Raw genomic sequence first — 14,833 nt, forward strand, 5'->3', positions numbered from 1 at the left:
TACGAGTCATTGACGATGTGACCATACCTCCATTATCGTGCCGCCTTGTTTCAGTCACGCGCAGCGAGCAGAATACTGGAGAAGGAATCGCTGAACAAGTATTGACGCTCCTACTCTCTCGTGGTGTTGCAATTGCCAGAAGTATCGTCAATGTTGTGTGCGGTGAAGCAGAGGTTCTGTTGACGAATTTTACCAACGAGCGACGACACATTACACAAGGCACTACAGTTGCCTACTTCGACGAGATCACCGAAATCCGCGAGTGCTGTGTAGTACGACAGGACGAGCCGCAAGCCACGTCAGCCCCACCACCTATTGACGTAAGCTCGGATTTGTCACCAGCGCAGAGACAGCGTCTATTAGATCTTCTGCACCAGTTCAAAGACTGTTTTTCATCGACCTCGAGGGTCAGTCAAACGCCACTGACGAAACATCGGATAATAACGGAGGAGACGGCAAGGCCAATACGACAGAATCCATACCGCGTAGCACCGAAAGAGCGTGATATGTAGTGATTAGAATGAAGAGGAAAAAGGCACCTAATTTCTGTCTGCCTTCAGGCGACACGGCGCAGTGCCTTATAGGGGGTGGGGGGAAGGAGGGATAAAAAGAATAGAAGGAAAGTAGAAGCAGAAGAAGACAGCCAACGAGAGGAAAAAAGAAAGAGATAGGAAAGTGGGGATCCGGTCGAAGCAGTCCAAGGGCGGGGTGCCACAATGCGAGAGCTACACGGCGTCAGGAGACCGGGGAAGGCGAACCAGTCGGCGGGAGCTACGCTGAAGTCGGAGATCGCGAGGGCACAACCGTCCAGCTTGAAATCCTGCGAGCGAATCCGAAAGAGCGTGAAGCAATCCAAGAACAAGTGAAGAAAATGCTCGATGATGACGTCATCCAGCAGTCAAGAAGTCCTTGGGCGTCGCCGGTAGTGCTGGTTAAAAAGAAAGACAGAAGCTTGCGATTTTGTGTCGACTACCGCAAGCTGAACCGTGTGACAAAGAAAGACGTATATCCATTACCGCGCATCGATGATTCACTCGACAGGCTGAGGTATGCACGCTACTTTTCGTCAATGGACCTCAAAAGTGGGTATTGGCAAATTGAGGTCGACGAGCGAGATAGAGAAAAAACGGTTTTTGTAACCCCTGACGGGCTTTATGAATTTAAAGTCTTGCCATTTGGATTGTGCTCAGCCCCCGCAACATTTCAGAGACTGATGGATACCGTTCTGTCAGGCCTTAAGTGGCAGACATGTCTGGTCTATCTGGACGACGTCATTGTTTTTTCAAAAACATTTGAGGAACACCTGAGCAGGCTGCTATCGGTATTCAGGGCAATAAGATCTGCCGGCCTGACACTGAAACCTGAGAAGTGTCACTTCGGTTTCAAGGAGCTTCAATTTTTAGGTCATGTGGTGAGCCATGAAGGTGTTCGACCTGATCCCGATAAGATTGCGGCCGTCAGAAAATTTCCGGTACCAAAAAACAAGAAAGCAGTCAGGCGTTTCCTTGGCCTATGCGCATACTACCGAAGGTTTATTGCCAATTTCTCCCACATAGCCTCGCCGTTAACACGACTCACAAGAGAAGACGTTTTGTTCACATGGGGCGACGATCAACAAGTGGCATTTGACGATCTCCGACAACGCCTGCAGACTCCCCCTGTGCTTGCTCACTTTGATGAGGATGCTCCTACCATGGTCCATACAGATGCCAGCAACGTGGGTTTAGGCGCTGTACTCGTCCAGTGGCAAGACTCAGCCGAGCGTGTGATCGCATATGCTAGTAGGACGCTTTCCCGCGCCGAGTCCAACTACTCTACAACGGAAAAAGAGTGTCTTGCTGTCGTATGGGCGGTTATGAAGTTTCGTCCGTACCTCTATGGTCGTTCCTTCCACGTAGTCAGCGACCATCATTCCCTCTGCTGGCTGACCAACTTGAAAGACCCGTCTGGTCGGCTCGCACGGTGGAGCTTACGCCTTCAAGAGTTTGATATGACGGTCGTGTATAAGTCCGGACGGCAGCACGCCGACGCCGATTGCTTATCAAGGTCACCGATAAAGCGCGATGATGACACAGACGATGAGAGCATGGCGTTTGTAGGAGTCGTTGACACCACTACGATTTCGTGCAAGCAGAAAGAAGACAGTGAGTTGCTTCCTCTTATTGAATTTTTGAATGGCCGGACAACAACCGTCCCTAGAAGATTTGCAAGGAGCCTGCCGTCATTCTGCTTACGTAGTGGTGTTCTCTATAAGAAGAACTTTTCCCCCAGAGGAAGCACCCACCTACTTGTCGTTCCGACGTCACTTCGTGAGGAGATACTTTGTGCTTGCCACGATGAGCCAACGTCTGGTCATCTCGGATACACACGCACATTGGCAAGAATCCAACAGAAATACTACTGGCCAAGACTTCCAGCTATTGTGAAGCATTACGTGCGCACGTGCCTCGATTGCCAACGACAAAAATCGCCACCGTTAAAACCTGCTGGACTATTACAACCAATTCAAGTGCCCACAAACCTTTTGCCCAAATTGGAATGGATCTCCTTGGACCATATCCGACTTCCCATGCTGGCAACAAGTGGGTAATAGTCGCCACTGATTATCTTACGCGCTATGCGGAAACAAAGGCTTTGTCAAGTGGCACCGCCGTTGAAACCACACGATTCTTCGTAGAAAATATCGTCCTGAGGCACGGTGTTCCAGCAATCATAATAACGGATCGAGGTGCCGCTTTCACGGCCGCGCTCCTGAAGACAATGCTTGAGCTCAGTGGAACAGCTTATCGGAAAACCACTTCCTATCATCCACAAACCAACGGCTTAACAGAACGCCTCAACAAGACTCTTGCGGACATGTTGAGTATGTACGTGGACGTGGATCACAAGAACTGGGACGACATTCTACCGTACATCACGTTCGCCTATAATACAGCGCAGCAAGAAACTACACGAAGAACGCCGTTCAGTCTCCTTCATGGCCGTGAAGTGACGACGATGCTTGACGCCATGTTACTGCACGATAGCAATGACATCGATTTGGACGCTGCATCTTTTACCCAACGAGCAGAAGAAGCGAGGCAGCTTGCGCGCGTCTGAATCACCCAGCAGCAAAATTATGACGCCCAACGTTATAATCTGCGACACCGACATGTCGTCTATCGGGCCGGCGACAAAGTCTGGGTATGGAGTCCTATCCCCCGCCGGGGACTGTCCGAAAAATTGCTGAAGAAGTATTTTCGCCCCTACAGAGTTTTACAACGCTTGAGCGACGTTAATTACGTGGTCGTTCCGGACAACCCCTCGACAACTCGCCAGCAAAAACCAGAAATCGTGCACGTTGTGCGAATGAAGCCCTACTTTCCGAATGAAGCCCTACTTTTCGGACTGATTTACACCATGCATCTACTCCACAGTCTTTTGTAGAAGAGCATCGGGACGGCGCTCTCTGGAGGGGGGGCAAATGCCACATTCAATAAGCAGCGCCAAGAGAACAACGAAGAACACGCGCAGCGGGAGAAGAAGACGAGGTTCTCTTCCGATCAGTTTGCCAGTGTTCTGGTACAATTAAAGTGAGTTTCCTGGATTCGACTGCTGCTGTTTCTGCATTGTGACAATATTATGTCTAACAAAATAAACAAGTCTTTAAATTTATACTTGTTTCCTTCAATTATTTAAATGTTCCAGCTGACTAACTGTCTATGATGTAAAGTGTACAAGAGTTGGTTGCACGATGACGTGTACCCATTAGCGCAGATCATTCAGAGCTTGTAAATGTCTCAGGCTAACAGACAGCATAGTTGATTAATAATTTGGATAGCCTGCATTTCTTTAACAGCATAGCATTGACGGAGTGCTATGCTGCGAATACGAAGCCCCATTTTAAGATTGAATCGACATATCATCCTCACATCGATTCATTATTTGACATTTCAAAGCTCATTAGGCTGGATGATACACTATAATTAGAGTAAATTTTAAAACGTGGCATATCTTACAGGTTATCACTTGCATTTTAAAGGAAGTCAAATGCTGCTACTACCTATTCAAACTTGCTTCCACTTCTTCTGCACAAAGAAATGAAGTTTCAATTTGCATCTGGCTTGTTTTCATTTGGGCCATTCCAGGCCAAATGTCCCAGTAATTTTGGCAACAGTGTCAAGTGTATTTGAAAGAAATCATGCTGATTTACTGCATTGAAAACAGTTAACTGCCAGAATATTTCGGAGAGAAAAATCTTTTTGGTCACGTGGCTGCCTTCTGAACTTCCTAGAATGTTTTGGGTGTTGTTTGTGAAAAATTTATTTCAAAAATAGACCTCCTTCTTTCTATACAAAATTTGGTCTAGATGTTAAGTAAATGTTTTTTGTAAGGTATTTGAAACTCAGTAATATTAGTGCAATTTTTCTGGCACATATGCCATCAAGATTTTAGCCAAATTGTGGTATGTTTACATTTTTTGTATTGCAATACTACAATTTGTCGGAATGTCTGAGTAGTGATTACTTACTTCGCCAAAGGTACATTTTGAGAAAAGAATATTTTAGACCTCTCCAGTTGTTAAATTTATGATAAAAATCACAAATTTCACAATATCGTCATTTTCGTCCATATTGAGACGCAATTTGCACCATGTGGTGGTCCAATTAAAAATCATCTTTATATTTAAGTCAAAAGCAAATGAACAGTTCTTTTCATATGGCAAATTTCACCACTACATTTTTGTTTCAATAAATAAAATAATTTTTAACTTTTCCCATTGACTGCAATAGGGAATTGCAAGGCGGCAGCTGTCAGAAGACAAAATGGGATGGTAGGCACCAATAGAAAAGTTCAAAAATTATTTTCTTGCTTAAAACAAAAAATGCAATAATAAGACTTGCCATATGAAAAGTAATGTTTATTTGCTTTCGATTTAAGTATAAAGGTGATTTTAGTTACATCACCACATGGTGCAAATCGAGCCTCGATATGGAGGGAAATGATGATTTTGTGAAATTTGTGATTTTTTCTCAAAGTCTAGCAACTTCAGAGGTCTAGAAATATTTTTTTACTCAAAATATACCTTTGCATACCTGCCAAGTTCAAGAATTCTGAATCTGGCAGATCTCCGCAACGAGGGGGGGGGGCACCAAAAAATTAAGAACACACAAACACAGAAAGACACCCCAAAAAACAAAAGGGGTTGAGAGGGGGGTCCCAATTGCAAGCACCAACATCAGCGTTGCAGTCTTATAGTGGCTAGAAGTGGCCGAGCACACGAGGGTAGAGGTTTTACTAATGCGAGCCTCAAGGAATCAACACAACTAGCAGAATCTATTTCAGTCAAAACAACTCGCATGTGTCTTCCTGGGACACACGTGAACGGACGGGACGGCGCAGCTGGCTGCTGCAAAAGTGCGGGTCAAACTTTGCTTACTGCTAGATTTTTTTACGGGAACGCCAAAACGCGTCTGGCCTCTTTTTATTGCGATAGCAATTATAAGGATAGTCCAGGCTGTTTTCTTGCCGTCACCACCACCACCGTCCTTCGCCGTATATGTATATGTATTTATATATGTGAACACTCAAAGAAAACAAGTCGCCCGCGCTCGGCGCGATAAGCCGACACGTGCTTATCTCTCACGTTTACATTGCCCCATGAATGGATGCCTGTGTGCGTGCGATTTAATGAGGAATCGTGTGCCTTCGGCTTTCACGGCAACAAAAACATTAGTTGCCAGGCCCACAAAGGTCACTTTGTCTCTACACAGGCCTCTTTCGCGAAAACAGCGCACTTTTCATACACAGCGAGGTACAACTGGTACACTTGTTAGTTTGTTCTTATTTGCACCTGTGACTACGTATCGTGCATCGTTTTTGTTTAAACAGCGCGTTACGCGTCGAGCGGTAAACGTTGTTAGTTTGCTCTCGTCCTGCGAGTATTGTTTTCGTGCGTCATTTGTGTGTGAGCTGCATGCTTCGATCTGCTTGCCGTTCTCAACGTTACATACCAAAATGTTGCTCTCACATTTATTGCTTCGCCCTTGCGATGAAACTAACTTTTTTAGGCAAGGTTCTTTTTGGCAACGCATAAGTCAGTTGCCAGGCTTTGGGTGGTTGTTGCCAGACTGCTGCCAAATTTAGCAGAAAAATTTGCCCTGTAGTTGTGGGTTCTCCGTGAGGGTTTAGTGTCATCTGCGGTGCATTTCGCGAGTGCGTGAGCTACGTTGGCTGCTTTAATTAACAAAATGAACGTAAAACGAGCATTCCAGAAGTCGGGGCGCGTTCTCTTGCTGTGTGCGCTGCTGTGCAATTAGGAGATCGTGTCTCAGAGTTAAGGAATAAACGACGCATCGTCCGCCATGCATTTCGTGAGTGCGATGAAGTTCTTCGCGAGTGCGTGTGCGACGTAATTAACGCAATGAACCGCACGTTACAGAAGTCGAGGCGCTTTTCCTTGCTTCGTGCACAGCTGTGCAATTAGGAGATCGCGTCTCAGTAATAGGGACGACGGGGAAGACTAAATAGAGTCGCAGCAGGCGGTGCGCTGCCCCCCCCTTTTTTTACAGCTGATTGTGCCGCATCGACCTCGTGCCACAACGGGGACGCTACGCTTCCCCTAGCAGTGTCAGCACAAGACATACCATTCGGACTCGTGTACATGCGACGAATAAACCTCCCAAGGCTGGCTATTCGGGGTACGCCAAATATGCTACAGCTATATACCCCTGGAAGGCTGCTTTATCGATGCAGTTGGAGGGAATTAACCGGGACTCCTGCGTACCTGCAAATGGGACCCCGCATTAGCATTCATTATTTGTAATTTTGGTCATTTGTGCTTATTGTGGGTGGGGCCCTGCAAGCGACGGCGGCTCGTCGGCACAGCAAAAGAACGCGCCTTGACTTTTGTAACGCGCGGTTCATTGCATTAATTACGGCGCACACACACTCCCAAACAAGTTCATCGCACTCAGAAAATGCACGGTGGATGACGCGTCATGACTCCCTAGCTCTGAAACACGATCTCTTAATTGCACAGCAGCGCACACAGCAAGAGAATGTGCCCCAACGTCTGCAAGGCACGGTTCATTCCGTTCATTAAAATTGCCTCTTAATTGCACAGCAGCACAAAGCAACAGAATGCGTCCAAACGTCTGCAAGGCGAGGTTCATTCCGTATTCGTTAACGACCAGCTTCGCTCATGCACTTGCGAAATGCACCGCAAACGACACCGAATCCTCACAGAGAAGCCAGAACTACAGGAACAAACATCTCTGCCAAATCTGGTGGCAGTCTGGCAACACTGACCCTCCAAGTCTGGCAACAACTTATGCAACGCCAAAAAGAACCTTGCCTTTATTATTTTTTATGTATTTACTGCCTCTAACCTACTGCTGCGTGCCTTCGGAGCTCGTAGATCACTATAGCGTCGCCGCGACTGCTGTTTTGTGCGCGGCGGTTGCAACAAATGGTAGTTTATTTTACAATCCCCATGCACTTGGCTGCGAACGCGACTTCAAAACTAAGTCGTTTTATGCCATCTACGATAGCATCTGCTGCAGTTTTGTCCGCAGAGTTTTCGGAAAGCAGCATTGCTTCCGACTGGTTGAGCACACACTTTTGGGGTTCTGTTCGTCGTCGCCATATATGATCGTGCCAAGAGCGACCGCGGTTTCGTCCTCAGTAGTTGTGGCAACTATAATCACGCGCACTGTAGTGCGCCAGTCGCACGCGTACTTCCGAAGCTTTGAGAGTACACTGCTCTCGGCCTTCGTTCGATGATTTCCGCACTAAAGTTTGTATCACCCCCCACAATTACGAAATGTGTCCGGAACATTGGAATTAATCCCCAATGAACATAGTAAAGTTTGGCTAGCGAATTTAAGAATTCGTATCTGCCGCAGTTTCTCATCACTGAGATTATACACTACGCTTACATGAACGCCTCTTAAACTTATTTATAATAAAATGGGGTAGGTTCGAAAAGCCTGGAGCGGATTGAGCTGCTTTTTTGACAATGCTGCCAGATCAGGCACAGAAATGTCAATTTCCAGGAGATATTCATGACAACCATACAACAGGGAAAAAACAGTCAAAATCCGGGAGTCTCCAGGCCAATCTGGGAGACTTGGCAGGTATGCCTTTGGTGAAGTAAGTATTCACTACTCAGATATTCATATATAGTGCAGTATTGCATTGGAAAAAATGCAAACATAACACAATTTGGCCAAATTCTTGGAGACATATGTGCCAGAGAATTTGCACCAATATTACTGAGCTTCAAACACCTTACACAATCACCTTTACTAAACATGTAGAGCAAATTTGGCATAGGAAAAAGGAACAATACTTCTAAAATGAATTTTTCCACAAATGACATTAAAATGACACTGCAAGAAGACAGCCACGTGACCAAAAAGTTTTTCTCTCAGAAATGTTCTAACAGTTCGCTGTTTTCAATGCAGTAAATCAGCACAATTTTTTTTCAAATACATTTGAGATGGTCGCGAAATGGCTGAGAGGTTGGCGTGAAATGACCCATTTTTAACAAATACTGTGCAGGTTAAGTGAGTCATGATAAGTACGCTCATTTTTATTTCTAACATATGACATACTGTATTCGAATTTCACTTGAAATTATTTTACTACGATCGCTATTCACTCTGAACCTAAAATTCACTATTCGCACGAGCCAGCATCCAAACCCCGTAACCGGCCAGCAACGGGGGCCAGCATCCGAACCCCGTAACCAAAAGGCGCTGGCACCATCAGGCAGTAGCAACACTGACTCACCCATAAGAGAACCTTTCATTGGCTCGCCACTTTGTGATGACTGAAGCAGCAAGGCCAGCGAGCAATGCCGTGCAATCGAAGAACATGTGGAATGAATCTGAGATCAGGCCCAGGCTGGAAAGAACACGATGAGTGTCACTTCACGATAATCACATGGCAGCCGAACAAATGAGCCTGCAGTAGGGCAAATGTACCGACTACCGAGTACATTCTGACAGCACGCCTGCAGGTCGGTGCAATACAAGCTGCTTTCACCGAATTCTGCAAGGGCTTGCTACACTGGCCGAAGGGGCTTCGGCAGCAGTGAAGACACCGGTACCTAAATGCTAAATTTTGTAATCTGTGTCAACTATCAATTTCTGCACCAACCATGGTGCCGTGTACAATACATGTGACAAAAAAGTCTGACTTCATTGATTAGGCATGAAGATCATAAAATGCATGCTAAATACCAACTGCAGTGAAATTTCCTTTGCTTGAATAACTATTCGATGAGTAGAACTTGCTACAAAAGTCATACTTGAAAGGGTGGTAACTGTATTTTTTATTTGTTGCTCTAAGCAAATACTCATTATTAACACCATGCAGCCATTTGGTTAGTAGCGCTCATATACTAATACTGGGAAATCGTCTTTTCGATGTTTCGTAACATTGCAAGATGAGCTATTTTGGAGGTCATGCAGAGGAGTCACGTATCACTTTCAATCAGTAGTAATAGCAACAACACTCTTCTTTCAAAAGCTTTCAGACTTCTCCAGGTCTACGTTGTCACATTGCAGTTATGATTAACACAAGGGCTGCCAGCAATGCTAGCTGTAAATTTTGCCCTTTTTTTGACCAAACCTGTGGCAAATAAACGAAGTGCAACAAAGACAGCAAGCACAATTGCCTACGGCTGAAACCTGATCAACCAGCCAAATGCAGTGGCTCACCAAACATTTACAGCTATTTACCTACACGTGATGCAATGTGAGCACAACTCGGCATGGCCGCACATCGCATTGAACAACGCAGGTGCACACAAGCACGTCGCTCCTGCTGTCAAACAAGAACGCCGCCAAGGACATGATGGCTACTACAAATACTGCAAGTCCCTTTGTAGATGTAGGACAACGTGTTGACGTGAGGCCGTGCTGGGTGGTGAGAACAGCACTGTACCACATCAAGTGCACATTCCAATGAAATAGAAATTCTGCCACTACGGGATGTGTGATGTCATTTTTAAAAGTATCGTCACAAGAAGGCATGCAGTACACCACACGATAGCAGTAAAAATTTTTAACTTGTAAAAGACACGTCACTGTAACAATACAGGCATGTACATATGAGACGCTAGCACAGGCAAAGAACGATTAAACCAAAAGCCACGAATACCAAAGTATAGCTGAACGTTATTTTTCGTTCTCTGGAAGAAAGGGATGTCAGAGCACCGATATGGGCCAGGGGAGGGAGATGCCTGAGCGGAATCTAATCACACTTCCGAAGCGGCGCTGAGTCGTGCGCTCGTAATGCACACCACATCACTCCCTCCCCAGTGAGTTGTTGGTGTGAGTTTCAAATGTTCAAACGAACGGGCACCATGACATGCCTCCAGCTACGTCTTTGTGATGAAGCAGCAGTCTCTGCTGTTGCTCTAATGGGAGGTGCCGTAACCCCAGGAGATGCCTGCTCGGAGTGCTCAATATGGGCAGGTTTCACGCGGTCTGTAGAAATCGCCTCGCGTGGATTGCGGATGTCCACTGTAAATTGCTCGCTAGAGCGGTTGAGAACTTTGCACGGCACGTCGTACGGTGGCTGGAGAGGACACAACACTGCATCGCGCCGCACAAAGACATGGAAGCATGACCAGAGTTCTGAGTGCATATAAGTAGGTCGCAGCGTCGGTTGACGAGGCCGCTTGGCACAAAGCTTTCCCATAATGCCGTGTAAATGGCTGGCAGAAATGGCGCTTTCATCTCCACTGCGTGTGAAAAATTTGCTCGGCAGGTGAAGCATGGTCCCGTAGACCAGATCTACGGCACGGCAGCGAATGTCAGACTTCACTGCTGTTCTAATGCCAAGAAGGCAAAGCAGCAGTGCTTGTGTCCAGCTTCGCCCCTCGGTTGCCATGAGAGCTGCTTTGAGCTGGCGGTGAAAACATTCCACCATGCCGTTGCTCTGAGGATGATAGGCGGTCGTCTGATGCGAGAGGTGCCTATGAGTTATGTTATGCTTGCAAAAAGAGCAGATTCAAACTGCCTTCCATGGTCAGTTGTAACTGTAGATTGTGCGCCGTAGCAAGCGACCCAGTTGTACAGGAATGCATGAGCGATTGTGTCAGCAGTGATGTCTGCAATGGGCACAGCTTTAACACAGCGTGTAAATCTGTCCACGCAAGCGAGCAAATACAATTGGCTATTGCAAGGGGGCAGTGGTCCGACAATATCCAAGTGCACATCAAAAACACGCATCTAGCGTTAGGAACCCTGCCAATGGTGTTATGCTGTGGCATTGAACTTTGGAACGTTGCCAGGGGATGCCCTCTTGTGTCCACTGTAGCAGGTCTTGATTCATACCTGGCTAGACCGTATCTCGCCGTCACAAGTTTCTGCATGACTCTAACACCTGGGTGTGCCAGTTTGTGCCATGACTGGAAAACATCACAACGAAGGCCTGAGGGAATGAAAGGGCGAGGGTCGCCGGTTGACACGTCGCAACACAAGTGATCATTCGAGTCAGGTAAAGGCAACCATTGCAATTTTAGCGTGGTTTTCCTTGAGAGTAAGTGGCTCAGTTCCTGATCTGCTCGCAGAGCTGCCACCAGCCAAGTCAAATTCATTCTTTCGGGAATACTAATTTCATTCATTCTTTCGGGTCTAGTGGCTAAGGTACTCTGCTGCTGACCCGCAGGTCGCGGGTTCGAATCCCGGCTGCGGCGGCTGCATTTCCGATGGAGGCGGAAATGTTGTAGGCCCGTGTGCTCAGATTTGGGGGCACGTTAAAGAACCCCAGGTGGTCTAAATTTCCGGAGCCCTCCACTACGGCGTCTCTCATAATCATATAGTGGTTTTGGGACGTTAAACTCCACATATCAATCAATCCTTCGGGAATACTATGGGCGTTGACATGACCGCGAGAGAGGGCATCTGCAACGGTATTGTTGGCCCCGCTCACGTGACGAATGTCTGTTGTAAACACGGATATATAAGCCATCTGGCACAACTCCCGGGCAGTGCGAGTGCCTCTGTCCGATTTTGGAGAACTCAAGGTGTACGTTAGCGGCTTGTGATCCGTGAGTGCAAAGAAATCCACACCTTTTAGGTAGTGACGAAAGTGTCGAATGGTGGCATAGATGGCAAGTAGTTCTTGGCCAAAAGTGTTGTAGTGTTGTTCTGGAGCAGTCAGCTTTCTTAAAAAGAAAGATGTGGGGCCCTAGACTCCATTGTTCAGCTGCTTAGGGTTGCACCATTGGCTGCGTCTGAGGCATCGACCATGAGGCATTGTGGTATGACTGGTTTTGGGTACACAAGCAAAACAGCACCTGCCAGAGCCTCTTTTACTAGGTGGAAAGCGTTGCGTGGTTCGTCCCTCCACATGAGGCTGCCTGCCTTGCTCTCTGCATTCTCTAGTAGTCGTTGTAGAGGATGCAAAGTTTCAGCACACTGCGGCAGGAAGCGACGGTAGAAGTTGTCGCTTAGTGCTAGGCGTCAGAAATTCTTGCACTGCTTTGAGCTTTTCTGGTTGGGGCCGAATTGCAGCACTTGATATATTATGGCCCAAAAAGGCCAGCTCGGCAACACCAAAATGACATTTGGGTCCATGAAGTACAATTCCATGTGCAGAAAGACATCGTGTTTAGAGGGAGTAGCGCTGACAATAAGAGGTCGTCTAGGCAGACATGGCAGAAGTCCGCACACCGTAAGACCCCTTCCACAAACCACTGAAATGTCTGCCCAGCGTCTCGGAGTCCGCAGGCATACGAAGAAATTATCACAAGTCGAAAGGTGTTGCTATGGCAGTCTTCGGGATGTCCTGTGGTGCAACTTGTATCTGGTGGTATGCCCTAACGATGTCTACCTTAGAGAAGATCATAGCGCTGTGCAACGGCTGGTGGTTTGCGGACTTGCCCTGAACTGTTGTTTGCGACACAGGATCATAAAGGTGTCGGTTCGTACATCAACCAACAGACCAAAATAGCAGTGGCGGTATGCAGCAATCGTTGTGTTTGCTGACTTGATGCAACGTAGATGAGCTCGGGTGCCTACAGTCAGCTGAAGACACAGTGATTACGCTGGCTCTGCACCTGTGTTAACAAGAAAGCATTGGCCACCTTCAATGCTGGCGTCTGGCATTTCCCAAATAGTCACAGGGCGCAATACATTTGCGCACAGCGTTGCTGTGTTTCCGGTGGTTCAAGCACCAGTATTGGTGTGGCTGATGTGATGATGAAGGACGTCCCTTCGAAGTGCGCGAGGTGCTTGCCTGCAATGCTGCTACAGTGACAGTGAGGCACACGATTTCTTTGCGGAGCTCGAGCAAGTAGTTGGGGGAAGAAGCAGAGGTGTTCTCCAGTCGCACGGCTGCCAGAGCGGATGGTGCTGCCGCCATGATTGTGTCAGCGATGGCAACCATTTTGCCAAGGTCTTTTTCATCCACTACAGAAAAAGCAACACCAACATTCTTGGGGAGGCACTGAAGAAATATCTCAGAGGTGCAAAACTATACTGTCCAGGCTTGTACAACTTCCAACAACACTCTGTATAGGCCGCAGCAGTTGGGTAGGCATGCGGTCGCCAAGCAGTGTGCCGCTCAGAAGTTGCCTCAACATATTTGCACTAGCCCCAGCATCTGTCTTATCAGAAGTCGCCGCAACTGTTCGGGTTCTGACGGAGTTAGGCACCGAATGAGTGTGTCCTTCAGTGTCTTGCAAGCATTCTCAGCAGGTGGTGCAACATATTTGAGCATTGCAAGACTACGAGTAGTTACGACGTAACTACTCGTAGTCTTGCGCTGTGCAAATATGTTGATTCCCAATCCCCAACTAGCCCAAGCATTTGTCTTATCAAGTTGGTGCAAGCAGCAGAACGGGAACCTTGCTGGCGGTTCCTGGGGGCAAGCAGCTTACGACATGGAGGTAGCGTGCAAAACCAGCTGTGAGGCGACAGGAGGAGAATCGGGTCTCGACTTGTATAAACCAAACCTCTACGGGTCTGTGGGTTAAAATGGGGGCAGCTTCAAGTCGACAGCAGACACAGTAGATCCGGTAGATACGTCGGTGTCACTTTGAGTGTTCATTTTGGGTCACCACTGTGGGTCACTAGCGCAGGTGAAGATCGATTCAACCTAAAGCCGTGAATCCCAAACGATAGCTGAACTTTATTTTCCATTCTCTCAAAGAGAGGGATGCCAGAGCACCATTATGTGCCAGGGGAGGAGGATGCCTGTGCAGAATCTAATCACACTTCCAGAGCGGCGCTAAGTCGTGCGCTCGTAGCATGCACCACATAAACAAGTAAATTCTTACACTATACAAACAAGCATGTTGTACACATCTCTGCGAAGGAGTCAATGAAGAAACAGACTCAAGAGGGAATATAGGCATAGTTAAGAGAAATCACCCACAAGAAATTTGTACCTCTTTAACATACCATGAACAGGAACTTTTACTGTGAGGTTATAAAGCACAGGAGAACATTCAAAGTGAATGTTGAGGCAAGTAAAGGAGCAATAGGTTCCTCAACCTTGAAATCCCTCACAGTCACACACAACTTGCCGTTCTACAGATCTGGATTCCAGAAACATCGCAGTGCTTCCAAGCTTGCCTTGATCTTCTGACCTTGATCCCTTGCAATGTTTTCCGACTCCCTAATAGTGCCACAGAGATTGCTCCTACAAATCATTTTACGAAGGGAATTAACGGGACGCTATGTAGGCATCTACAGTGCCTCGCAACCAATGAGACGCTCTGTGGGCGTCTACAGTGCCTCGCAACCAACGAGACGCTATGTGAGCGTCTACAGTGCCTCGCAACCAACGAGACGCTATGTGAGCGTCTACAGTGCCTCGCAACCAGCGAGAC

At 47.1% G+C, this 14,833-nt stretch overlaps 1 protein-coding gene and 1 long non-coding RNA gene across 3 annotated transcripts in view; both read right to left on the reverse strand.

Annotated features, from left to right (window-relative positions):
• ZnT86D (solute carrier family 30 member 7) overlaps nt 1–14,833 on the reverse strand; it is a 149,715-nt gene that overhangs the window by 102,518 nt on the left and 32,364 nt on the right. For both annotated transcript variants that reach the window (XM_075882920.1, XM_037432298.2), the window contains exon 3: nt 8,776–8,889. In XM_075882920.1, the coding sequence (XP_075739035.1) occupies nt 8,776–8,889 (114 nt within the window). The remainder of the gene's footprint in view (nt 1–8,775; nt 8,890–14,833) is intronic.
• LOC142784512 (uncharacterized) lies at nt 529–3,351 on the reverse strand. The gene is made up of 2 exons (XR_012888657.1): nt 1,874–3,351; nt 529–1,814 (listed from the first exon to the last, which is right to left on the reverse strand). It is a non-coding gene; the product is annotated as an uncharacterized LOC142784512 (long non-coding RNA).

The sequence above is a fragment of the Rhipicephalus microplus genome, unplaced genomic scaffold (assembly GCF_043290135.1).
Source record: "Rhipicephalus microplus isolate Deutch F79 unplaced genomic scaffold, USDA_Rmic scaffold_14, whole genome shotgun sequence".
NCBI lineage: Eukaryota > Metazoa > Arthropoda > Arachnida > Ixodida > Ixodidae > Rhipicephalus > Rhipicephalus microplus.